The 26,691-nt window shown below is 36.9% G+C and overlaps 1 protein-coding gene across 16 annotated transcripts in view; it reads left to right on the top strand.

Moving 5' to 3' along the window:
* The window catches only part of DENND1A (DENN domain containing 1A), a 467,166-nt gene that overhangs the window by 101,518 nt on the left and 338,957 nt on the right, over positions 1 to 26,691 (top strand). For 10 of the 16 annotated variants that reach the window (XM_074330982.1, XM_074330983.1, XM_019728518.2 and 7 more), the window contains one exon: positions 8,019 to 8,062. The exons of 4 other annotated variants lie outside the window; for them this stretch is intronic. In XM_074330982.1, the coding sequence (XP_074187083.1) occupies positions 8,019 to 8,062 (44 nt within the window). Of the gene's footprint in view, positions 1 to 8,012; positions 8,063 to 26,691 lie in introns of those variants that run through there. 2 more of the 16 variants (XM_074330990.1, XM_074330987.1) reach the window with 1 other exon arrangement.

The following is a 26,691-nucleotide window of genomic DNA, read 5'->3' as shown; positions in this document are numbered from 1 at the left end:
AGAAAGGTCCTGCAATTTATACAAAGATTCACCTCAGGGTTTCTGTAAATCTGGGAGAGTCCCTAGTGCATTTTGATGTTTACAGATCATTAGCAAACAGATGCCAGGAGGCAAATAAACTGTAGCTTAAGGATTTTCGAACCACTGACGATGAAGAGAAAATCAGTTTCTGATAGAGTTATAACATTTCTAAGTAAGTAATGGTAGGCGATGCGAAAATTTTAATTGGGTTTATAAAAGTTTATTTCAGGAATACATGTATTTCCAATTTAAGGCACACCTATACATCTGTAGCCATCTAATTTATAGTGCTTGCTTATTTCTCCACTGGGGTTAATAATATAACAACGACTAATATTTATTGTGTGCTTACTATATATATGCCAATGTGTCTTTAGGAAGCCTGCAGCATTCAAAAGCTTGTTTTCAGTTGGATGAAATTGGCCTTTTATCCATTTGGAGAGACAGGGCATTTAATGAGTTTATTTTATTCTAGTCTGTGTTTTCTATTATGCCAAAATACTTGTTGGGTATTTAGAACAGATATTTTGTAGGAGACAGAGCTAAGTAAACCACGGGCCCTGGCCTGACATAATACCTACTCACTGTCCCCTGGACACTTCAGAAGGGGCACGTGGCAGCATGAGATGAACCCCGGTCTAGTCCTGGACTCGCCACCTGGCTCTGCCACTTCTTCCCTGAAGCTCTTTTCTGTCCTGGCCAGGACGAGGCTCCATGCCCCTACTAATCCCCTACATAGCCCTTACCAAGCCCTGTGGTAATTGCTCGTTTAATTCTCCTGAGAGCAAAGACCGGTCTTATTCATCACCGGGCCAGTCACGTCAGAGTGTTTGTGCCATGATCAAATACTAATTTTCTAACTTTGGACAAGTGATAAATCCATTGCTTTCTTTATCTATGATAAAATTAATTTTGATAGTCCCAATATCATAGCTTCAGCATGACGGTAAAATTAGAAATTTTACCGTGTTTCCCTGAAAATAAGGCCTAGTTGGACAATCAGCTCTAATGTGTCTTTTGGAGCAAAAATTAATACAAGACTTGGTATTACATTGTATTGTATTGTGTTATATTATATTATTATATTTATTATATTATATTATAAGACCCGGTCTTATATAAGACCGGGTTGTATATTAATTTTTGCTCCAAAAGACGCATTAGAGCTGATTGTTCAGCTAGGTCTTATTTTCGGGGAAACATGGTATATAAAATGCCTGTTTCAGTACCTGGCACATAGTGGGTACTCAGTGGTTGTGTATGAGTAAATAATTAAGTTATCTCTTTTCACCAAATTTGACAGATGTGACATATACCTATTTATGAAGACTATATGCAGTGATGGCACATTTGTAGTACATAAAGGGCACAGCTGTCATTTAAGTTAAATCTGAAGTAATTATTCACATTGGAATAAAATTTTGATATTTATGATACTCATATAAAAAGATGGGGTAGAATGAATCCTAACTCATAGAGAAATTAAATGGAAGCCTGAGGTTATAACCATTAAAATAAAAAAAAGACCATCAATATTCATCTATCAATTTGATAGATTTTATGAATTAGTTCCAAACATCGAACTAATTAAAAAAACTCTAAATATTTAAATGATAATGAAAGTTGAAAACTTGATATTCAGTAGGAAGAAAGGTAAGAATATGTGAACATATTCTTTTGATATTTTTTTCCCTGCAGCATACCCTCTCTTTTTCATTTTAAAGCTCCCTTTGGAGTTTGACTAACGTTTGATTTTGGGGTTTATGTGGCATAAGTTTGGTTAAGGATCAGATTTATTATATTCCTTTTGTAGATGAAATTAGTTATGAAAAATATTTCTAACTATCATTAAGTAATGGCATTGGCTGGTCAAAATATCAGCATTCTCTAGAAAGAAAGATGAAACTCCCTAGATTTTACTGCATAATGTCAATGGACTCATTATTTGTAGAACAGCTGATGCATTTAGGACTTGTTGATTCACTTCATTGGTAACTGTACTACATTCATATCTCCAACAACTGCAAACAATAGGTCAGTGTCTGCTGTTTGTGCCTAGTCACCTCGAAGCAGGACATGTCTGAAAGGCAGAATATGTTAGTGTGAGGAGGAATCGGGCACATGAATGGGCCCATTGCTTGCCATACTGAGGTGGGTTGTGCTCTCCTTCCCCGAATTATGCTATTTGGGTTTTTATTATAGGTGTAGATGGTGAACTGCTCCTGTGTTATCAGGCTGGCTGCTGCAAAGTAGTTTTTGAATGTATTTTCAATGCCAGTGTTGCGTGAAAAGGCTAGAATAGAAAGAAGCATGGTTTAAAATTGGTGATGACTCAGAGTTTTTATGTCTTACAGTCTTCTTGTTTTAGAACAAAAAGTTAATACCTAGGTGTTTTTTTTTAAAGTAAGAAATTCCATTTGTACACTGAAACCGAATGTTCATTTAAAGACCTTTGAAAATAGTTTTTTAGATTAATGAATTACATACTCCTTTGTAATTTCAGGATACAATCCGCATTTTGGAATCAGTAAATTTCTTTTGAAACGAGTGATTTTTAATTTAGAAACATTTTTAAAGGAGAGACAACAAACCATTTTGTTTTAATGTCGAAAAGGAAAACGTTGATTTTTTGCTATAAGAACATTTGAAACATTCCTTTCCAAACTAGATTATTTTTAATAAGTAAATTTTAGTTATCATAAATGGAAAAATTTACTAGAGTAATTGTATTTAGTTAAAATGCTAAACTAATGATTCAGGTAGTTTATACAAAGTAAGCGAAGTTGGGTTTTTTATAGCTATAATAGGTTTAATAGGTAGTGTCCTTAAAGCTCTTTATTAGTTTAGTGCAGTCCAGTTGCAATCATACTATAATTCTACATTATATGAAAAAAATTAACTTTTCCTCTTGAAGATTAAAAGAAAGTTTATTTCTGAGTGTGTTTGGGGGAAGATTGAGCTTGTCCTCAAAACGTACAACTCAGACTATTTTCTGAGAGCCTACATTTTTAGTGTATAAAATTTGAAAATGCCATTAGGGAAAGAGCAGTGTAATGGACTGTTACTCGTTTGTAGCATATTCCCATCTTCTCATCTGGAAAATTAAATCTGGTTACAGCTTGGATTAACATTTACGGTTGTGGGGAGAGGAAGACAGTATCCTAAACTCCATGAAATCGAACAATGAGATTATATGGTTTATGGCTAATTTTAAAGTCTCGCTTTTAAAGGGAAGATTTTTATAATTGTAATTCAATATTTTGAATAATATATTCAATATTTTGTCTCTTATTAACTGAAATATTCTAGAAATAATGACTGGATAAATTGAGTAGGCATTAACTGTAATGTTTTCTGCCTGGATACCTAGCGTGTTAAAAGTGAAAGCAGTATAGATTCCTGTGTTAACGGCCACATTTGTAGTTTCTTTAAATTTCTTTCTTAAAAAGCTCCAGTTATAGAAGATTGTAACATTTGGTTAGTACGCAGTTGTTATGCCTTTCACAGAAAACGAAGATAGTATATTTTTCAGTAATCAGTTAGTGTCATGCCTAGACCCTTCAAATGGAGTCATTGGAGTGACACAGAAAAACAGGAACATAATTTGGTGAGGGGTGTGTGTGTGTGTGTGTGTGTATGTACATACTAGTTACTGCTCTACAAATGAGCCCTCATACATAACCACAGTACTTTTATGAATTATTTTGCATTTCTGTTGTAAAAGATCTGTCTACCACGTTTTCTAGGAACTTTAAGCCTAAGGCAGAACTCAACGTTTTGGAGCCTGTGTAAAATAATTTATAGCACCTTTCTAGTAAGTCTTGCCCAAACTCTTATTCTATTAATTAAACATCCTGTGGCAATCTGGTATATCTTAAAGATTTAAAAGTATGTTACAGTAGAAGACTAGAAAACATGGACTGTTGAAATGGAAGAAAATTAGTCTTTCTTTAAAAAAAAAAAGTCAGACATATTTGTTCTGAGATCAAGTTTTTTTGCTGTGCAGACATAGCCTTTCAAGCGTGGTCATGTTCGGTGCCTAAATGAGATTGTGCTGTTGGGAGTCTACATTGTGAAATGCCTGTTTTAAATACGGAAATGTGGCCTCCAGTGGAGGTGGTGTACACGTCTGTGTGGGGACAGCCTCCTGTGTGGCCATGTTGCTGGGAGGAGGTGGTGGCCCATCACATTGACATAGTGTGTGAAGTGAAGCCTTATTCCAGAGCCAGCTGCCTCTTCTCTGCTTATGTGGTTAAGAGGTATATGGACGCGACCATACCATACATCGTGTTGGCAAGATATTTTAAGTGCGATTTTTTTGTTGTCGTTGAAAAGTGTTTTCCTAGGAGGTGATGAAATTGATTTTTAATGTTGTAATAACTTAAATCTGGAGAAAGTTGCTGAGAGAGAAGGATAAGGAAGGAAAAGTTTGCTTGTGTCACTATATTATAGTCTTAATTTTCTGTCAGATGGACAATTCTTAGAGGAAAATGCTTGACATATACCGATAACACTATTACTGCCTAAGCAAATTGTTGCTTTTTCCATGGTAGTTCTGTCATTTGCAGATTTTTGCGTTTCGAGGTAGCTGTTTGGTGACACTGTATTTGGCTGTGAGGGTATGAATATGAGCAGGTTAGCGATTATAGCATTGGAGGGCGGATAAAGAAATAGATACATAAATATTAGACCGATGCACAGTTTTCCCGTGTATGTTATTTTCCATATAAAGATACAGAACATTTTATAAAATGTTCCCAGACCATTTAAAACTCAAAGAAATGCAGCTGATGCAATGAAATACATAGAGTACTTGTAAAAAACATACAGACACGCAAGTGGATTGCTGCCAGACAGAAAATTTAAAGGCGGTTTGCTTAACTGCAGGGCGCTAGGTTTTGTCCATGTGCCATGCTGAAACTGTTAGTAAAGGCGGGTGTTGTGTTGCTTGAGAAAAGCAGATTGTATTTGGACCTTTTCAACTCAGATGTTTCCAATGTCGATATTTTGGTGATATTATGGCATAATGATCAACTCAATTGTGAAGAGAGATTTCAACCTACTGTGTAAAATAGACATTTTAAGAAAATTCAAATAAAATTTTTTCAGTGTTTGTGTTAATTTTTACAAAATGGCTGTCATAGTTTTATTAACTATCAGACTGGATCTCTGAGCTAATTGAATGGAACTTTATAGGTTGGGCTTTGGTTTTAAAAAGCATTGCCTTTTTAAAAAAAGAAATATTGCTTTAGAAGAGTGCTAAGGACCCATGCAGTTTTTTGTTTTTTTTCCCCCCAAACCTCAGGGCCTTAAAGGAAATCAAAAGTTTTATGCTTGAATCATAGTAAATAATAATCCATGTATTATCTTGGAACATGATTCTGTTACGATCTGCAACTTGCACTCTAGGGTTAGTCCTAGGACAGCTGAAGGAATTTAGTTGGTGGTGTTTGTTACGTTGCTACCATTGAGGCCGTGTTTAGAATATTATGGTTTGAATGACCCCCATCTTGGCATTCCATGGGCGTACTTACCTTCAGTATATTAAAATAGGTTGATCTTCCCTTTTGTCCATGTGTCCTTCTCTTTTTTTCAAATCTATTATGTTGTATATGTGAATAAAATGCATTTTAAAGTGACAAGTTAATTATTTAGTTTCTTATTAATCTAGTTGGTTAAAGAGATTTAAAAACTTTCCTTCTCCCACCTATATCGAGAAACTTTTTTTTAACTGAAGAATGTACCACAAATTTTGGTTTCTGACGTTCATCCCCTCAAAAACGGGTGATAAAAAATAAAGTCTTTGGTTTTATTCCATCTTTATTTCCATCAGTATTTTGTGGTTCCCAAGAAGCACAAATACTGCAAGAACGAGGACATGATATGAAAGCTTTATACGTGAGTCGTTTCTGTCTGAAGTTTTCTGGTTGAAGAGTAAGCGTTAACTACATGACAATTGGAAGAAAAAGAATAAGCCTTAGGGTGGGGGATGGGAGATGAGGGTAAGAGGGATCAAATATATGGTGATGGAAGGAGAACTGACTCTGGGTGGTGAACACACAATGGGATTTATAGATGATGTAATACAGAATTGTACACCTGAAATCTATGTAATTTTACTAACAATTGTCACCCGAATAAATTAAAAAAAGAAAAAAAAAGAATAAGCCTTAGATTATTTTGTGGTTTTCCCAACCTCCATTTTACTATGTACCTCAGTGACTTAGAAGTCCTTTTTTTGGGGGGTCTTGGAACGAAATTTAAATCCTAAAACACCATTTTTTCCCCTGGACCAACTCATTTATGTATATTTTAGGAATTATAGCCACTGCCCTCTTTTTAGGCTCCTCCTCACCCCCACCGCGCCCCACAGCACACGTTAGAGGTTTGTTGGGCATCTGGCTGCCCCTTTGCATCCTGCTGGCTGATTTTTCCCTGTAGACCAACCTAGTGCTTTCCATGCCACACCGTTAGCGCCCTCTGGCCTCTTGTCCCAAGAGGGCCAAATCCTTCCCGATTCAGCCCTCTGGCCAGAGACAAGGGACAGGGCCCATGCTGGGCCAGCAGGGCAGCCCTGCACAGTACTGTGTCGGGGATTACACCAGCACTCTGCTTTTCACAGCCTAGGCACATCCTTTGTCACTTCTCGTGTTTGAAGATGAGGGTTAAAAACAAGAAATTGATCCCCAGTTTTTAAGTCAACCAGAAGATACCTCAAGAGCTGAAAGAAATGATCTCCAGAGCCTTTCAGCTGTTTTGCGTCAACCATTTTGGGAAGCTCTGCTTTTGGTGTGACCTTTTGTGTATGCCTGTTTGTTATTAGCCTTGGGTTTTGAAAATAACATCCATTGAAAACTGGTATTTCTAGGATTTAAGTGGAGTATGTGACTAGGCCCTTAGTCTTCTCCCTTTTTGATTCTTTCCTGCAGCACAATGAACTAACTGCGTTTTTGTTTTGTGATTTGAAGGGTTTTAACTTTTACATGGATTGACTTTCGCAGAGGAGTAAGGTGGTGTTTCAAAAGATAGATATGAAAAGTTAGTAGTATATACTGTAATCTCTGTGAGAAGGGACCCTCTAATTTCTCAAATAGATATTATTCTGATCACTCTCCTTAATGTGTCTCGGAGGAACCAAATCTTTCTTATTAGAAAAGATTGAATGTTTTCCGAATCAATAACAAATGGAGTGTAATAGCTTTTAATTAGTATACTTCTGTATTGACTTACAGACAATGGCATTGGATTATCTTGCAATTATGATTGAGGAGCCAGGTGACCCCTTTAGCAATTCCATTTTAAACGATGGTCATGCAAGGTGTTTTCACCTATGTATTTTTTTTGTTTGTTTGTTTCTTAGCAAGTGTAATTATGTTAGAACATATCTCACATCACGATATGTCATTTTCACTGGTAAGCTAAAAGTGTGCTGTTTGGTTCTGTTTTGAAGAAGACTTCACCTAGTTTTATTTGTATTTTCAGGAGCCATAAATATTTTGGGAAAGGCATATTTTATTTTTAAAAGCAAGGAGTTTTGCATTTGTTCCTTGAAAGAATTCTCTCACCCTCACTGGCAGGCTCCCCCCACCCCCGATCTGAAACTGGTCTTTAAGGCGGTTTATCAAGCTTACATCTGTGACTGTGAAAAGGAGGCTTCTTCTGATTAGACAAGAAAAGTCAAGCAGGTTTAAGACTCATTTTCTCTGGGAAAATATATTGAGGGCAATTTGCAGCTGGCAAGATTTTTGCATTAGGTAATAGTCTAAAGTTAACAGTAGCATCAGGTCTTTAAAATTTTTCTTTTTTGTGTTTCTGGAGGAGGGTAACAGGAGTGCCTTGTGGAGTCCTTCCTCGTGCTCATCAACATAGCAGCCTCAGCTGCCCCCCTTGGATCCCCTGCCAGGGCTGCTATCATCTTCTGATCAAATATTAATGTGTGATCCTCTGCTTGCTCACTAATCCAAAGCCAATTAATATTATCTGTCAATTATTTACAGATCCTGAGGTGCAGAGGCAATTCCCGGAGGACTACAGTGACCAGGTTCGGAATGCGTAATTAATTTTTTACATGACAAAATTTATTTCAGAGTTGTTCAACATTATTACTGTTCTTTTTTTTACTGAAAGAGATAAATGAATTTTTAGAAAGGAAGAGCAACAGTAATTAGGAACCCAAGACAAAAAGTAAAACATATTGAAGTAGGACTGAAAATATTGGTGCTAGATTTGGGGTGTTACCTTCAGGGGAAAAACGCACAGAAAGTAAGGAAGAAAATCTATCACAAATTTTACTTTTTACTTTGAGGTATGCTACAGTCTGCAGTTCATTAGGAAATCCGTTTTTGGATTGCCTGTGAACTCTTTTTTTATAATGCTTTTTAAGTGTCAAAAATCAGTGTAACAAAAAGGGGAAGAGAGAAGTTTATAACATTTCCTGAAATTTGAAATAGATTAGGAAGCTGTGTTATGGTAGTACTCGAAGGAGAAGATACACATGCTGGAAGGGTCTTCAGGGTGAAGGTAGTTGTAACGATGGTAGGGAAAGTTAAGATTGGCCAGTGAGTGCTGCCCTCTTGAATTTCCTGTATTCTGCAAGCATGGAATGGCGTGGAAGGAGCTATTTTAACCACAAACTACTATTGAAGTTCTGGTGCTGCTCTACTCTTGATAATTAGACCCAGGTTATACATCCTGGATTCTAGTTTCTAAAGAAACAGTAGAGACGTTTTGAAGCTTTTTTGGGCACCTTACATTTTTAATTCAAATATACAGTTTGGTATGCTTTTTAATAAAAGCATCCTTGCTTACATTGAGTAAAACAAGTGAATAAAACCTTTCACATGTGGAATATTGTACACAATAAAAATGTTTCTGAAGTACATCCACTTAGTTTTGCCTGTTAAAAAAGTCCTTGAATGAGGATAAATACAATGGAATAGAAATACCGTGTTTCCCCGAAAATAAGACCTAGTTGGGCAATCATCTCTAAAGTGTCTTTTGGAGCAAAAATTAATATAAGACCCGGTCTTATTTTACTATAATAAAAGACTGGGTATGATATGATACGATACGATACGATACGATACGATACGATACGATACGATACGATACGGTATAATACCGGGTATAATATAATACTGGGTCTTATATTAATTTTTGCTCTAAAAGATGCAGTAGCGTAGATTGTCCAGCTAGGTCTTATTTTTGGGCAAATACAGTATCCAGTACAGTAGTAGTAACACCTTTGCAGTGTGGCCTGTTGTATAGAGGGCAAGGTATCTGATACATCTTTATGAGTACAGGTGATATATTGTGACCAGGAGTATAACTGGATAATCAGTATAATGAGATGCTTTGTAATGAGATTTTATTGTCCAAGAATCCAAGAGAACTGGTATGATTTGCTTTATGTGTGATCTCAAGACTTAAATGAGATTTAAAAAAACATTAATCTTCTCACTCTATCCCTTATTTCATCTTCCAACTGTAGAGCTGAATTTTCATCTTGTCTTAAATTGCCATGGGATTGAGCCCACTGGATTTAAACTACGCAACCCAAAGATTATAGGACCTTTATATTAATGATTCCCCCCCTTAATCAATGTCTAAAGGGTGGAAAATATGATTTTGAATAGACTTGAGGCCATAGCTCTTAAGAAAATCATTATTCTAAAATTTTGTGTCTAAGTAAGTTACCTGTGTGGTACCATGATCTCAGTTACCCAGTGAGAGAAAATTTCGTAGGAGAAAAAAATAACATGGATCTATTCTTTTAAACATAGTGTCTTACTACATCTGTAAACTTTTGAGTGACACGATTTTTCTGGTATAACTTTTAAAAATCACATGAATACTATGTTTATGACAAAAATATTTAGGAAATATAGATAACTCAAAAATAAATAAAAAGAATGAAAATAAAGAATATACAAGCCATCTGTAATTTAGCTACTCAAAGATGAGCTAACCACTGTGACAATTTGGTGTTTATTTTCCCATGTTTATTTCACTAAGTATATGTATATGTTTGTGCATTTGAGGAGAGTACATGTGTATATATGTAGGTACTATATATACATGTGTATATATAGTGTATTTGTGTATATATAGAGAAATGCGGGCTATTATTAATTCTGTCATTGCATATAGAGCCCAGTTTACAGATTAGATATTGTTATGTTATGAACTTGGTTCTCTTTACTTTGGTTAATGGGTGACCGTACAAGTGTTTCTTATATTGAAGTTGGAAGTCTTTAAAATTATATTAGGTTGGTGCAAAAGTAATTGCAGTTTTTGCGTTATTAATGTTTTAAACCGCAATTACTTTTGCACCAAACTAATAGTAAGAGCCTAAAAACTAATGACAGCTTTCAGCCAGTTTAAAGTGCTCGTTGGATAGGTATTTGCTTTCTTTGTTTGGATCAGTGACACAACTTTGAAATTTGGAGGACAGTACTCATGGGCTAGTTGTAGACTTAAGAGAGTATGTACATCACTGCCTTACTTAGCATCTCTTCCAAGTTGACTCAACGCCAGGCTTCCTTTCTTTCCCACATGTAACTTAAGAATGAAGGATGAATGACAGATCTACTTTGTTTTTGATGAAGTGACCTCCAAGTTCCCAGAAATTTATTCGAGAGTTGATTTACTGGTAGCTGAAATGAGACCTGTATATTTCTTATTTACCTTTTTTATCCTTTGGGTTCTGATCTTATATGTTTTCTCTTCTTAGCATTTGTTGGATTAAACCAAATTCTTTCCCCTCGGTGTACTATTATAAAGAAATTCTTAGAAATATTTTTATTACATACAAACCTTAAATGCTGAATATGCACTTAATCTAAACAACATTTCTAGTATTAAACATTTATGATGTAATCCATAAGGAATATTTGAGATAATTCACCACAAACTATAGTGCTTATTACTACACATGCACACACAGACTCTCCTCCATACCAGCTTTCTTCCTCATTCGCCTAAACTACCAGTGCTTGTTTTTACATTTGTGTATTTCCCATGTACCAGCACACTTGATCAGAGACGCTTGCTGCTGCTAGATGTTTTATTCTGTGTGTTCTTTGTACCTTACAGTAAAAGAATCTGTCACAAATTATTGTGGCTCACTGCTTTAGAAACTGAGAAAAAAGGGAGGTTAGATTGACATCTGTGACTGAATAATGATGACCAGCCTTTTGGCTCTCCTTGAGCCACAAAGCTAGCACTGCCTTTAGAGTGGAAAAAGAAGTAAGAAGAAAGGGGAGGGATAAAAGAGAGTTACAAATCTGTGGTCCCGGAGATGTATTACTGTTGGGCCAGTTGTCTGCATGGTATGATAATCCATTTTGATCTTTTCTGTCTTAATTGTCTGCTAAAGACAAATGGGCAGTAAAAGTTCATCAGTTTCATCTTTTTGCTTCTCGTTTAGAAGCAGAATAAATGATCCATCACTACAGAAGTAGCCTTTCTTTCTGACACGGAAGTAATGCAGACCCAACACGTTTTATTAAAATGTTTTCCCCTCATTATTTCAGTCCTCTCAGCTCTGATAGATCTTACTGTTTCATAAAAAATGTAATCTGAAATGTAAATAAGGGTCTTGATACAGAAGGAAGAAGTAATGAGCAGCCTGAGCCACATTCTAGGACTCTTGATTGTAATTACTGACAAAGTGATTTCTCTGTGCCCCATTTTTTTTTTCTTCCTTAAGTTGTCTGTGACACCCTCAGACCGCAATGACATGTATGGCTTAAAACCATTAAATCACTGTAGCACTCAATATTTCATTTAAAATCTGGTAAGCCTGCTATCTTTAAACCTGGAAGTACAGGCTTTGTTAATTCCAGAATGACATGCCTTTATTTTTTATAAAAGAAAAACAAACAACAAAAAAGACAGAAAGCAAGATCTTTTCAGAGTTCACATTATTTGTGCATCTACTTTTGTTTAATGCTTAGCTTGTTTAAATACTAAAACACCAACATTGGTAGGATCCTGACTTGAAAAGGATCCTGCTTTTAAAAACAATCTAACAACTTACTTAGGAAATTAAAAAATTTTTATCTCTCATAAGCATAATATGGAGTAACCTAATTTTTTTTTAGGGTTAAGATTACTAAATTACAGGTGCAGTTTTCAAGTCACTTTGGTTTGGGTAGTTTAAACCAGATTCTTTTCAATTTCTTATTATAGCTATAGATAATGTGGCTTTTAATACAGCCTGTCCAATAGAAAATTTTTGCTAAAGAAGAACAGAATCACAATATTAATGTATTTCCTTAATTTCTAGAAATGCCTTCTCAAAGATATCAGCATGTCAATATAACGTTAAATAAAAAAAAAGAATATCTTTCCCTGCTGGAAATAGCTTTTTAATTAATTAAGTGGATTTATAATTATTCTATTACGTTTACTGTATTCATTCATAATTACAGAAATAATTGGTAAAACTTTACTCATTGTGATTAGTGCAGTTTTAATGAATACTAATTGAATTAAGGGAGCAAAGGATAGTTAAATTAACATGTTAGCAAATCATGGTCACCACTGTCATCAAAATCCCATCTTTGGCTTCAAAACATTATATGATTTTTTCAGATTAAGAAAAATGAGCTTTTAGTAATTACACCATGTATGTGGGATAATTTGAAATAGAAAGCTATAGTAACTTATCAGAGAGATTTCCATAAATGGCCTTCTAATGTGTCAAGTATAATAGGCATTACACATACCATTTTAAAATGTATTAGTTATAATACGATTACTTATACTAAAACATGTAGAATTAATAATTTGTTCTCACCGTTCCACATTTTATAGCTTGTTTGTTCTGAGAGTGGCGAATAGAGTTCATTGTGCTAGAAGTTGCTTTTCCAGTGTGCTCATCTATATTTTGATGAAGTATAGTGAGTGTCTCAGAGCTCTTTAAGTAGAGGTCGGAGCACACTTACCCACCCCTGTGTACGTAGATCGCTCTTTAGAGTTGCAGGTAATTTTTCTTTCCACTGGCACTGAAACAGAGGTTATAATGAAACCAACAATCTTGATGCATTTACAGAAACTATAAAAATTTTATGGAAATCTTTATATAGAAACGAACAGTGTTTCTTGTAGAAGCTCTATAAGCAATGTAGAAACATGGTACATTGGGAAAAATAAAAAGGTGCCCTTTCTTTTATGGTTTTATATGGTCTATGTGATTTTAAAATTTCACTATAGGCAGTTAAGCAAATTATAAAAACATATCACCTATATACTAAAAAGGAACAAAAATATGTTGCATAACTTAGGCTAATTATGATGGAAATTGGCATTTCTGAGTTGCATGCAATTGCTTAAATATGGAGTTTTCTCCTGTTCATGCTTCAGGGATGCTCTAAAGAAAACATTTTGTAAGCTCACAGTTATTCGCAGTATAAGCTATGTAAATAGATTGGAAGATTCTGATTAGGAAGACAACAGATAATGTCTACTAAAAGACTTGCTACTTGTATGTGGGTGATTGCCTTATTCTTTTGGGGAGCTCCTGTATCTGAAAACTTTCATGGTGTTTTCTCCCAAATATTCATAAGCCAGAGAGTCAACATTGCTATTTAAAACTTGTTCATTGAAAGAATCCTATCTAATAAGAAAATGCCAGATAGAATACACACAGATCCTAAATTTTTTGTTACTGTGAAAGGAAGCTTTATTGTACCAACATTGTATAATATGACACACATGTATTGTATTTACACAAAGTGTAAAACAAATGATAAAATTTGATTTCCCCTGTTATTATTAGGCAGAGAAACATAAGCAGCAGAGTACCTGGTCTGTGTAAAATGTGACATTGATTCCACAAAGATGCCTCCAGTCTTTCTACAGGGACTTGTCTAAGCCATAGTATCTTCAAGTTGGAATTGAAATTTGGGTTTGTGGTCCTTTGGGCCTTGCATTCACCCAGCTCACAAAGGATGGAATCAGACCTGGTGTATCCCATTTCTCTTGGAAACTTTTCAGCTGTCTCTCCCCTGCCCCCCCCCACCATTCTTCTCTAAAGTGGATGCTGTCACGCTTCCAACCTACTCATACAGTCTGTTCTGATTTGATCCACTTTAAATGGTGAGGTCAAGTTTGGTCCCAGAAACTTTTTATGACACCATATACATGGAACAGAATTTGTCAGTTCATTTGAATCTCATCCAAAGGAATTACTTATGTAAGGGTCAAACGATCACACTTTAAAATGGCTCTGCAGCCTGGCCTTAAAAAAGACTAACATAAGTGGCTGCGTTTGCTGATTTTTACCCCCCTCATGTCTGTTTTTGGGGGCCGAAACTGTCTGGGAGAGTAGATTTGATTTTGTGCTTTGAGCGAGCGATTGGATGAGTGTAGTTAGTGTCTGTGGAATATGAGCCAGACACTGTCCCAGGGCGAGAGGAGGAGTGGGTTCCATCTTTCCTGAAGGACCTACTGCCCAGTAGGCTACAAAGGTAATGCATGTCCATGGGGTCTAGGTGGTTGGCAGAGCAATGGCAGGGCCAGAAAGTGGGGTGTCTCTAAGAACTAGGACCTTTGGGTGGTGAGGCCACCATGCAATCACAAGCATGCAATTTCTCATTGTCTGTGTTGTGAAGCCATAGAAGTTAGTCACGTTAACACGAGTGGCATGGAGAAACCTAAGTGGAAGTCTTGGCGCTGCCCTTAAAAGAAGATTCCTTTTAGGTTTGTTTGAAATGTGTGCGTTTCTAAGAGTCACTGTTGAGTCATGGATTTTTTTGACCTCTTGCTCAAAAAGTCAGCTTCTATATTTCTTAGTAATTTAGCAGTCTGGGATTATAGGTGGAAATGGAATTTTCTCATCCTCAAATGTAAACTCATTCTCTTCAGACCTGAAACCTGGGAGGTGATTGTTTAGCCTAGCAGCAACAAAGCACCCTGCTGAGTCAGCGTTCTTCAAGTAGGTCTGTTTCCATGATTGTTACCAAATGTAGCCGTTATGATGGACCCCATTACGGATTTCTGAAAATATTTCATCGATAGATTAAAGATGTATAATGCATCTCAGATTAAACATCTACTTCTTTGTATATGTTTAAAAGTGTCCTGTTCTTGATTGGCCTGTTTAAATGTTTTTCAAGTTATAGGCTCATGGATGGGTAAAAAATAATCCTAAAAAATAATCTATCACATGTTGCTTCTTATTTGCCCCTTGCTGTTACAAGTCAAATTTATCAGTTTATACAGATGTCAGGTTGCTGCTTTTTGAAATGTTTGCTGGAAAAAAACCAAACCAAACCCATTTTGTATGTAAGAGGTACTATCCTGCCGTATCTACAGATGGTGCCAAAAAAATATATACACATTTTAAGAAAGGAAAATTGTATTAAAATTGTAATACTCAATATATACCAATAACAAAAGATGAATACAAGTCACGTTTGACTTCTGCAATTACAAGAGGTGCTCAAAGTGGTCACCATCAGCATCCAGACACTTCTGATTATGACGAACTACTGCTTGAACAATGTTGACCGAAGTGTCCACTTGTATACATTTTTTGGGCACCCCCAGTATACCCTGAGTTCCCCTCCCAATTCCAGAAAAGGGTGAATTTAATAATGGAATGGGGTTGCACTGGCTTCTTAATGAAACTGTATTTCCAAACAACAAACATTTAGCCAAACTCAGTTGAAAAATTGATACATTTTCTGATTTAAGGCTCTTTTAAGTTGAAGATTCCTTCCTAATTTGGTCACTCCCCAGCTGTTACAGTTATATGGAAGGAATGCATTAAAAAGACAAATTCTTTCTGAAAGCACACCAAGCTATATAGTTACCATGTTTCCCCGAAAATAAGACCCAGCCAGACCATCAGCTCTAATGCATCTTTTGGAGCAAAAATTAATATAAGACCCAGTATTGTATTACATTATATATTATACCCCTTCTTATAGTAAAATAAGACTGGGTCTTATATTAATTTTTGCTCCAAAACACGCATTAGAGCTGATGGTCCGGCTAGGTCTTATTTTTGGGGAAACACAGTATGTTGTGCTACTAGTACTTGCTAGAATCTGACTCCAGGAAAAGTTAATCACGCAGTCCTTGCTTACACATTCTTATTAGAAGTGTTCTCCTGGTTTTAGTGTGGCTCCTAAAAAGCCCCACTAAATTTTAGACATCTGTGAATCCTGTTGGATGGTCTTGTTTCTGGCGTGTTACCCAATGATTATAACTAAGTAGACCATGGCTGCTTTTGAGAGCTGTAGTCTGAGTCTTAGCTTTAGCCTCACAGAACCAGTCTCTGTTGCTCGTGGGAGCTCACCTACCAGCCCGCAGTCATTAAGTCCTGTTATTGTTCCTCCTAAATTGCTCCCTAGTCTGTCCAGTTCTGCTGTTCCCTCCGCGTTCACACGTCAGCTTCTCCCCTGTGGACTCTTCCTAATGGCCTGCAACCCAGTGACCTTTTCATCTCTATCCTCCCTAAGGTGGCCAGAGATGTCTGTCTAAAACCTAAGTCAAATCATGTCATCAACCATTTCTCTTTAGTCAAAACTCTTGATGGTTCCCTGGTCCCTTCAAGATCTACCCCAAATTTCTTGGATTTAAGGCCCAGCACAATCTGACCTTGACCCAACTTGCAGCCTGGTTTCCTGCCACTTACCTTTATAATCAGACAGAGAACACCTCCCCATTTCCCAGCATGGTTTGCTCTTTCCCACCTCTGTATTTTGTCCATGTTGTCTTTATGGTTGAAATGCCTACCCCCCACCCCCCCCCAGTATACTTTGGTTCAGTTCAACATTCAGTGCCCTGCTTGTGTCACTTCCTCTGTGAAACTTGCCCTGACTGAATTAGTCACTCTGTCCTCAGCACTTGGAGAGCACTTGGAACCTTGACTCATTACATTGTATTGTTTATTTGTCTGTCTGTCAATCTGTGAACTCTTCACATACAGGAATGAGTGTAGTGAGTGTTAGGGGCTCTAGCGGCCAGTGAATAATTGTGAATATAAAGTATGTAATACACAGACGTGATGCTGAAGGAGTTCAGATTCCAGAAAGGAGCGTGCAGAGGCATGACAGTGGTGACTAAGAGCACGGGCTTTGGAGCCAGATGGCTTGGGTTTGAATCCCAGCTCTGTCATTTACTGGGGTTTACCTCTTTGAGATTTCATTCCTCACCCATATACTGGAGATCGTCACAGTAAAGTCTTCGTAGGATTATTGTGAAGGTTAAGTGATTTGAAATGTGCCGGGTGCTCAGAATAATACCTGGCATCTAATAACCAATAATTATGTAGTGCCTACTGTTTTGAGGGGTAGATTTAAGTGGCAGGGTCACCTGGTTTTCGTGCTTTTGTTTTGTCAGGTATTAGGGTTGTTTGTGATTTCCTTTACCTCTGGAATTTCAGACTGATAATTACGAAAAATTCTGGAAAGTTTTCCTTTCTAAGTCTACAGTATTCCAGAGCAAAATTTACAGAAGTTGCAAAGGTAAGAGGGAGTACTTTGTCAAGCAAAGGTGAAGAAAGAATCAGAAACAGTTCCTGAGTATTTATGTTCTAAAATGTATGGAAAATATGAAACTCTTTAAATGGTGATGAAGAGGGGGTTTCAAATAACAAATTATTTTTAATTTATTTCAGTTGTGAAGTCTGTATATTGAGACTTTCCATATTCAAAACCTCAGAAATTTAGTCATGGGTCCCACTGTCCTTGTAAATTAGCCCTTTTAGTTGCATATAGTACTTTGCATTATTATGTTAGCTTTCATTTTATAAATGCTTATATGCAATAGAGTTAAGATTCCTCTTACTATCCTAATTTGAAATTGTCTAACTTTGGTCAGTTTCAGATTTCAAATGTGATATAATACAAGTCCAGACTGTGGACTAGTCTGTGTGTGTGTGTGTGTGTGTGTGTGAGAGAGAGAGAGAGAGAGAGAGAGAGAATAGAGCAGGTGGGGGATGGTGGGTAGAAATGAAAGGTATTTATAAAAGAATTAAGATTGTCTTTTAAAGAAAATTGAGCTTTATCAAAGATGGCTTACTTATATATCAACCTTGTGAAATATGTAATAGTATTGTTTCACGTTGCTCTTATCCCTAGAATATTCTTATCTATCCTACTTGTCTAGTAAATACTGACTCATCTCTCAGAAGTGAGCTCAACTTTCACCACCTCTGAGGAGTCTTTCACACCCCCTGGGTAGACCTGACAGTACCTTTCTTTGTCCATGATCATACTTCTTCCAGAAAACCTAAAACACTTTATTGCACATACTTATTTATGTATCCTCTTCCTCTCCCAGCTGTAAGTCAGGGATTCTTGTCTGCTTCATGTCCACATCTCTCGGACCTGGTACGGTACCTGGGTATTTGTAGGCTAAACATTTGATACGTAATAATAAATGACTGAATACCGTGTTTCCCCAAAAATAAGACCTAGCCAGACCATCAGCTCTAATGCGTCTTTTGGAGCAAAATTAATATAAGACCCGGTCTTATTTTAACATAATATAAGACCCAGTCTTATTTTAACGTAGTATAAGACCGGGTCTTAATATAATATAATAATATAATACCCGGTCTTATATTAATTTTTGCTCCAAAAGACACATTGAGCTGATGGTCTGGCTAGGTCTTATTTTCGGGGAAACACGATAGTATTCATACTGTGGTCTTGGGCTCATAATTTGAATGAGGTAGGACAGACTAAAACATACATTTATTAAATCCCATCTTATCCGATGGGATTTAACCAGAGGCTTAACCAGAGGCATTTATGATTCTTGTATTTACATGTATTCAAATATGATTCTTGTATTTACATGTATTTCAAACGCGATGCCTCTTTAAGCATTATCTAGTTTTAGAAGTGTAAACTGTAAATTGTTGAAATCATTATTTTTATCAGAGCACTCTTCTAACCAGCCAGATTCTGGAGATCTAAACTCCTGGTAAATTGAGAAATATTTCTGAATTTTTAAAATGTATCTGTTATAGTAAACAGACTTAATGGCACCTAAAGTACTATTCAGTATTCATGTCTCGCTTATTTCATAACAAATAGCCCCCCTAAAAATTTTAAGTGCCTTTTTTTCTTTTTTGTATGGCCCAAAGAAAAGTAGGAGACAGGTTCTCCCATGTTCTATGAGGTTGGGCTTTGGAAACGTCACTTTGGGAAAAGGCTTTAGGTTTTCAGCCCCATTTTTTTAATCTTTAAAATAAGGAAGTAATACTAATTTTGTAGAATTGCGGGAGAAGTGGACATGATGTATATACAATACCTGAATTAGTGTAGATAAATGTTTTTAGACAGCATGAGGAAAATGGGGCAAAGAGAAGATTTTGCAGCTTCCTTCCATGTAATTAATGATGTCTGGTATTGCATTAAGTCATAGAATGTAGATAAGTCCTTAATGTGGATAAAGAGCCTGGAGTCAGGTGATAAAAACTAACTCTTCTAACACCACTCCCCAATTTCCCGTCACAAAACAGATGGAATAGCTATTTGTTTTTTTGAATACCCTCCAGACCAGCCAGGGTTTTTCCTCTCTCCAAGACTCTGATGACCATAGCATCCAGTCCAGGACACTTTTGAGAGAGGAAGGGGGCACCATGTTTACACAGAGATGAGTGTAACCGGGATTGCTCGGCAAGCTGGCATGTGGTTACGCTAACCTAAGACCCTTTGACGCAGCAACACAAATTTTTCATTCCACTGCCGCTGCAATTGGAAAACAAGGGGGGGAAGAGAAACTTGAGCTTCCTTCAGCATGGAGGGCTACCAACTGCGAAGTTTTAGCTCTCTGAGTGTTTGTAACTGCGGAGACAGAATCCTGATCATATAGGATCAGAGAATGAGCATCTCTCGCTTGACTGTCTCATTTGCAGTCAACAGAGCAGCAAGCTGAGAATTGTGGGAAGAACTCGAGCTCTGGGGATGGAGGAACTTGGGTTTGAAGCTTAGCTTTTCCTTCTGCTGCCTATTTCCTGTTAGGCAAGTTACCACACTGTTCTACCTTTAACTAATTTTACTCAGCTTTGGAGGTTCAGTGCATGTATAACAGGGTGATAATATCTACATAAGGTTACTGATAGGATCCTTGAGCATATGTAAAAATTCCAGCACAGGACATGACACATATTAGCTAGTGGTACTGAAAATTAATAGTCTTATAATCAGTAGCTTTTTTAGATGCAATGATATACAGCAGATTACTGCAATGAAAAGTCTTGCTTTCTCTGTATGTAGGAAAATGGACTATGGGAGCTCAAAGAAGTACCAGGTTCTGAAGAGAGATTTAAGCTAATCCTATTTAAATTTGTTACAGTTCCTTTGTTGTTCTCTTTAACCCCAACCCTTCACCCTTTGCCAGGGCTGTTATGAAGTCTCCTACCTGAGGTTCATCTCCCTTTTTGGAGGCCTGACATGCACCCAGTTGTGTGTCTTTTCCCTCCTGTGGGCGTTTAGGATCCTGAGATGTGGTCAGTGTGATGACAGGATTGGCATAGGAACTCAGAAGTGAGGAACTCACTGAGAATAGCTTCTGAATCCCCATGGAGCTGGGAGACTTGCAGGCAGATGGAGGAGTTAGCAGGTGACATGCAAGTGAGATGTAAAAGGATTCAAACCCTCCTAGTGAGTTCTGATACCCTAGAATAAAGTCTACTCTTTAACCTGCCCTGTAGGGCCCCACATGATTTGGCCCCTACCAACCTGTCCCACCTCATCTTGTGCCTCTCTCTCTCTCTCACCTCCTCTGCTCCATCATGCCAGGCTGGTTTTCAGTTTTTTTAATGTGCCAGGGACTCTTGTTCAGTGGCCCTTGCTCATGCTGTTACTTTTTCAGGGGCTTTTTCTCCCTATCCCTCTTCCAGTTGTTGACCGGTGAATGCCTGCTCATTCCTAAAGCCTCATCTCAAAATGTCACCTCCTAGGATGTCTCTCCTCATCATTCCATCTAAATTCAGACCCCTGTCATTTTGTCTTAAAGCACTTTTTTTTTCTCCTTCACAGCTTCTGTCACAATTCAAATTGTGTATTAGGGTATTCATTTGCATAGTGTCTGTCTTTCCAGCTCGATTACAAGCTTCATGCAGACAGGGCCTCTGATACATTGTCTGGTTCAAAAGATATTATCTTGCTTAAGGAAATACATCCATTTTCTTTCTAAGATAACTGAACTATGCCTGATTTCAGGGGCTCACTTCTCCGTGTTCATGTTTATTAACACTTGGGAAGGTTTTAAGGAATCAGAGCTTTTCACATTTATTTTGAAATTCAGCAACCACAGTAAATACCTGAATCTAAGTCACAAACACTTGCATCTAGTCATACATCCGTTCCCTATCAAGTCTTAGTGTGGTCTGAGAGTCTTTCCATTCGGATGGAGTGAAAGGGATTAGCAGACAGCAGTATACCTGGAACTAGGTGATGCGTCTGGGTTGTTGACATGTTGAGCTTGAAGTACCTATGGGACATGAGGCAGAAATGTCCAAGGCAGATGGAAATAGAGGCCTGGCACTAGATACAGTTTAGAAGTGAAGATTTGAATTTGAGCCATTTACTTAGTGATGATACTTGAAATTAAAAGTATAAGCAGACTATTAATAGAAGAGGATGCAGAGAGAGAAGAAGGAAGATAAAATCCGGGGAAACACGTTAGAGGAAAATAGTTGAAAATAGTTGAAAGAGGGGCCAAAACTAAGTAGTGAGAGAGGCAGAAACGCTTCTGTGTTGTGCATCCCACAGAACATTCAGCAGGGAACGCGCGTTTGAGTGAGTGGGGAGGAAAGCACCAGAAAAGGCTGCCTCCTCTTTTAATATCATTGTTTAAAATATTATAAACAAAATAACTCTCAAATTAAAGAGCTTCCAATATTCCAGAGAACATGAATCCCTTTATGTGGTAAGAAAACCCCTGGACCTTACCTGTAGTAGCAAACTATTAATAGAAGAAGGATTGTTTCTCTGAAGAGTCGATGCCACAAAACAGTTGTGAATTCTGAGTGGTGCAAATATGTTATATTCTTAATTATTTTTAAAATTTTTTATTTTATTTTAAATGATTTAAAAAAAAAAAAAGAAACCATATTTGTATGCAGTAGACATCTGGCCATTTACCAGGAATCACATGTGAATTACTGGACTACCAGAGAACCAACATGGTTATCATTTAACCTCTCAAGAATTTCTAACTTTGAGTTTTGGGGTGTTGGTCAGTGTGTTTCTGTTGTGTGACCTGACACTCTAGATCAGGGGTTGGCAAACCACAGCCAGCTGGCCAAATCCTGCCTGGGGTGGAATTGTGTGTGACCTTTGAGCTAAGATTTTTTACCTTTCTGGGTTTTACCTTTTTGGAGAGGTGTGGAAACAAAACCAAAACAACAAACCAAAAACCCAGAAGAATCTCTTACAGAGACCCTAAGTGGCCCGCAAAGCCTAAAATATTTACTATCTGGCCCTTTAGAGAAAAAGTTTGCTGACTTTCTATTAAGTTTGTAAGTTGTATATGAAAGGAATAAAAAATGTCATAGGGAAACCTCAAGCTGGTGACTGCAGTTCCAGACTATCTTGTGTGGCTTAAAGCTTTTCTGTTAAATAGGGACTGAGCTGGACATGTTTTTGTTGGTGACATGTGACCTCGACTGGTAGAAAACTGCCTTGTGTGACATGACAGTGTGGTCAGACGATAGAAGTCTCCTGCAATGTACAGTATCGCATAGGAAAATTCTGGGAAATGTTTACACCCGTTCTAGTACCACTGTAGTGTTTAGTTTATCCCAGGCAGTCTCAGGTAAACACTAGCATCGACATGTTGGAGCAAGATATGTCAAGTAAAATAAAACATTTATGTGGAATTGAATTATTTTCTTTTTTGCGTTTTGCCGGCCCTCTGAAGAGACATTTTTCTAGTTGCGAAAAAGTAAAATCCTTGAGTGTTAGATTTTAGAAAACCGAATTGTATATATTTTTATTTCATATCACCTGCCTTCTGTCTTTGTAATGAGATGTCATCGATCTGTTCTGAGTATAAATTTCCTCAGTTCTCGAATCCTCCTGGTATCATTCTACCAGAATCTGCAAGTTGGAGGAAACTAACGTTGATTTGAAATAGTTCTGTAATTGGAGATGACTGTTTAGTGAGGCCCTGTCTAATCAATTGCTAAATAATTCTCTCTCAAAGCGGATTTGATATTTACATTCTGATTTTCATATTCTGCTCACATTGTTTGTTGACGGCGTCTGACATCCCCTGCCGCTGGATAAATAAAGCCTATTATTTCCTTTTCAACATTTTAAGCGATTATTCTCATACAAGAGCTAAGAAGCAGGAGGTTAGGCATATTATCAAACTACCATCCTGTCTATCCAAAGAAGCTGGGAACCTTGATTAATATGCCTTGTTAACTGATGATTTCAGTTTCATACTGGTAGCGCTAGAATAATTTGTATAAACCAAGCAGTACAGATTCCTTATTTTAGCACTAAGACTTACAAAGGCTTCTTTTAGCAGCCTTTAATTTTGTACTTATGGATGTGACATAGCCTGTGGCTGTGATAGCTACAGTGAATCTCCAGTTGTTTGGGGATGAAAGGAGGAGGCAGCTGGAAACTCGGTAGCTACATCTAGCTGTCTACCTAGAGAAGGCCTTGATTTCAAGTTTATCTAAACAAGCTCGACTAATCCCAACTATCTGGGGGGATCCACTGTCAAAACAAGCAGCGTGGCCCTGAGGCAAACACAGCTATACAGAAATGAAGGCTGGGGCTTCCAATACTCCGATGACTGCATACTGGAGGCTTTTTTTCCCTCCTGAAAGAGGGTAAGAGAGGTAGCATTTGCATAATGCCTTTTCATTGGAAACTTTTGGAAAGCTGACAGACCTCCAGCTTATAGATCTGTAGCCACAATACAGAGTCTATAGGAGAATCCTTGAATGACCTAACCATATTGAAAGAAAATATAAAAGCGTCCAAGTATAGCCAAGTGAGAGAGGAAAAGAGGCTGATGCATTGTCTAACATCTGCTGTACTTCTCGTTAGTTTTGTTCTTTGCTATTCTGTGTGGACTTTGGAGAAGCCTAAGACAGCCTAACATGAATCCTATAATCTTCCTTCTGAATATTTATGTAGTGTGCCAGCTTCTAAGCTGTCCTTTGCGTTTTCCTACTTCCCCCTCATTTTCATGCTCTCAAATGAGGCCAACATTTCAAAAGCTAAATAAATGTTTGTGAATGTTTATAAAAGATTTGCATAAATTTGTCCTTGTCTGACAAAGATCACTTTTTTCTTATGCCAGTTCTGAAATTTTTTTTTTTAAGGTTTTGGTGCTTGTCTTGACAACAAAGTCCCGCATCGCAGAACAATGATTGCTGATTAAGTGGGTCTGCAATTGTGACTGAATAGGCTTTCAAGATACGGGGTAAAAAGGCCTATCATCTGAGGGCTGAATTATAGAATTTAGAAAATGGTATCAGAAGTACACATTGAAATCTATTTTTTGATACCATATCATTAGATAAGACAAAGAGTCCTTACAAGTTCAAAGTATAACCACCTATGGATTAAAAAAAATTCTGCTGTATAAATTTTAATAATTAGAATGTTTCAGTAGCTCAGAATATCACTTTTCTTTCCTATGGTAGAACATATTTAAAAGTAATTTTTTTATGCCTTTTGGAAACTGTAGCTCTGCCAGTTGTACGTATTAATATGGTTGCTGGGGTGGTGATCAGAGGGAATATACCAGGCAGTTCTTTAAGACATCTGAATGCACAATCCTATCTTGAGAAAATAAAAACTACATGAAATATGTGTTAGAGCTTAATAATATCTCACACACACACACACACACACACACACCCATACACTTACTGCTGATGTGTTTGCTGAATTCATTTATCTTTTAAAATTAGAATGGATTTTTGTGGGGTGGCAGGGGATGTTGTGGGTAGAGGTGCTAATTTAGTTCAGAGATATTTGAACATTGGCAGGAGGGAGAGGTAACAGCCAGTTCTGTTAGTCCTTTGGTTGTATTGGTTTAGGGGTTTAAGTTGTCATTAAGGCACAAACTAGAGCCACTTCTCTGACACAGTTTTTATCACATCTGCTAGGCTTGTGTCCCAAGAGGAGACGTGGAGAGCAGTGAATTCAGCATGGGCCCATTATCGACTGCTTTTTCGTGTGTTGTAAAAGGAGTGAGACCTCAGGGAGGCTTGCAGCCTCCTCCCGTGTAATGTCCAAGTCAGATTTGAAGGACTGGTGGCAGGAAAGCTTTGGCCTTGGGGTGTGAATTCTGAGAAACAGAGGCACAATTAAGTTTAAAAAATTCAAGGACTTTGAGCTTGATAATGAAAGATTTTTTTCTAGACTAATGTGAGCAGAAAAGTTGCCCATCTGTGCACATTTTTTGTGTGCATTTAAAATATTTAAAAGCTGACAGCTTTTAATATGCTTACAAACTACTATTTCTATCAGTGCTCTTTTTTTTTTTCTTTTTTAAATACTATCTTCCTGAGGGCAAGTTGCTTCTTCAGTGAAACCATGTTTGCAGTCTGACTGTTGGGACCCCATTCCTTTGGTGTGTGCTGACTTGTGTCCCCTTTCCCCCATTTTCTCCCTCTTTTCTTCCTTTTAAATGTATTGATAACATAAATGTGCAGATAATAGGATTTAAAATGTTCAAGGAGATGAACAAGGCAAAATAATATTTTAGAATAATAATAGTAAGTCCAAGGAATTCTATTACTGATGCCATCAAATGCTAATTGTAAGAGATTCTAACCAAATCATTTGTTCATTTTTGAAGTATTTGAAACAAGTGTCAAGACGTTTATTGGTGCTTAACATTGACCTTATAAATATAGCCCTCTCATTTTCAACCTCTTTGCTGTAAGGTTTAAAGTTAATAAAATGTAATCTTAGAATAGAGGATTTTATACAATATTTAATTTGGGAACAACTTTGTTTTAAGTAATTTTTGGAAGACAGGAAAGGATACAAAAAGACAAAGTGGCGGCTTTGGTGATGAAAAAGTTTTAAATAAGATCCAATATTTTTACTATGTACTTCAAAGGCCGTGAAGATTTACACTTAAAAGTAGTTCTAGAGGTGGTTCTTGTGCTTTGTAAGCATTCCACCTGTGTACTTAATGTACTTGATGATTTAGACATAAAGTTTATATGATACATTATAGAATATGATAAATTTATATTTTATTGTAATTTTGTCGTTGAATTACAATATTGTGCATATTAGGTATTATACAAATTAGCATAATTATGACACATGCATGACTCAAAATTAACTAAAGTTTATAGAAAGTAAACTGGGAATAAATATTGAAATATACCAAAGAAAGGGAGCAGACTGTGTAGCATTAGAGCAGCACTGTTAGAAATTTGACCCTGCTTTTATGTTCTGGTGTTGAAAGGCCTTTTTGTAAAATCCCTTATTCAAAGCTTTTCTCACTGAAGAAAAAAAGTTTGGTTGTAACTATAGTATGGATCTTGGATTTAGTTTGACATTTATAGGGTAGGAGAAAAATTATATTTCCTGTTTTCATATATAGGAAATTTCTGATCAACATTCTGAAGCTTGGTGCTAATTAAGCTTTAAGACCTTTTTATCATTCTGTTTTTCCCCTTCTTAATCATAAGCATTAAAACCTCCGGTA

This window comes from Rhinolophus sinicus, linkage group LG04 (assembly GCF_036562045.2).
Source record: "Rhinolophus sinicus isolate RSC01 linkage group LG04, ASM3656204v1, whole genome shotgun sequence".
Lineage (NCBI taxonomy): Eukaryota > Metazoa > Chordata > Mammalia > Chiroptera > Rhinolophidae > Rhinolophus > Rhinolophus sinicus.
Note: the sequence above shows the minus strand (reverse complement) of the source record. Positions and strands in the feature narration are given on the sequence as shown.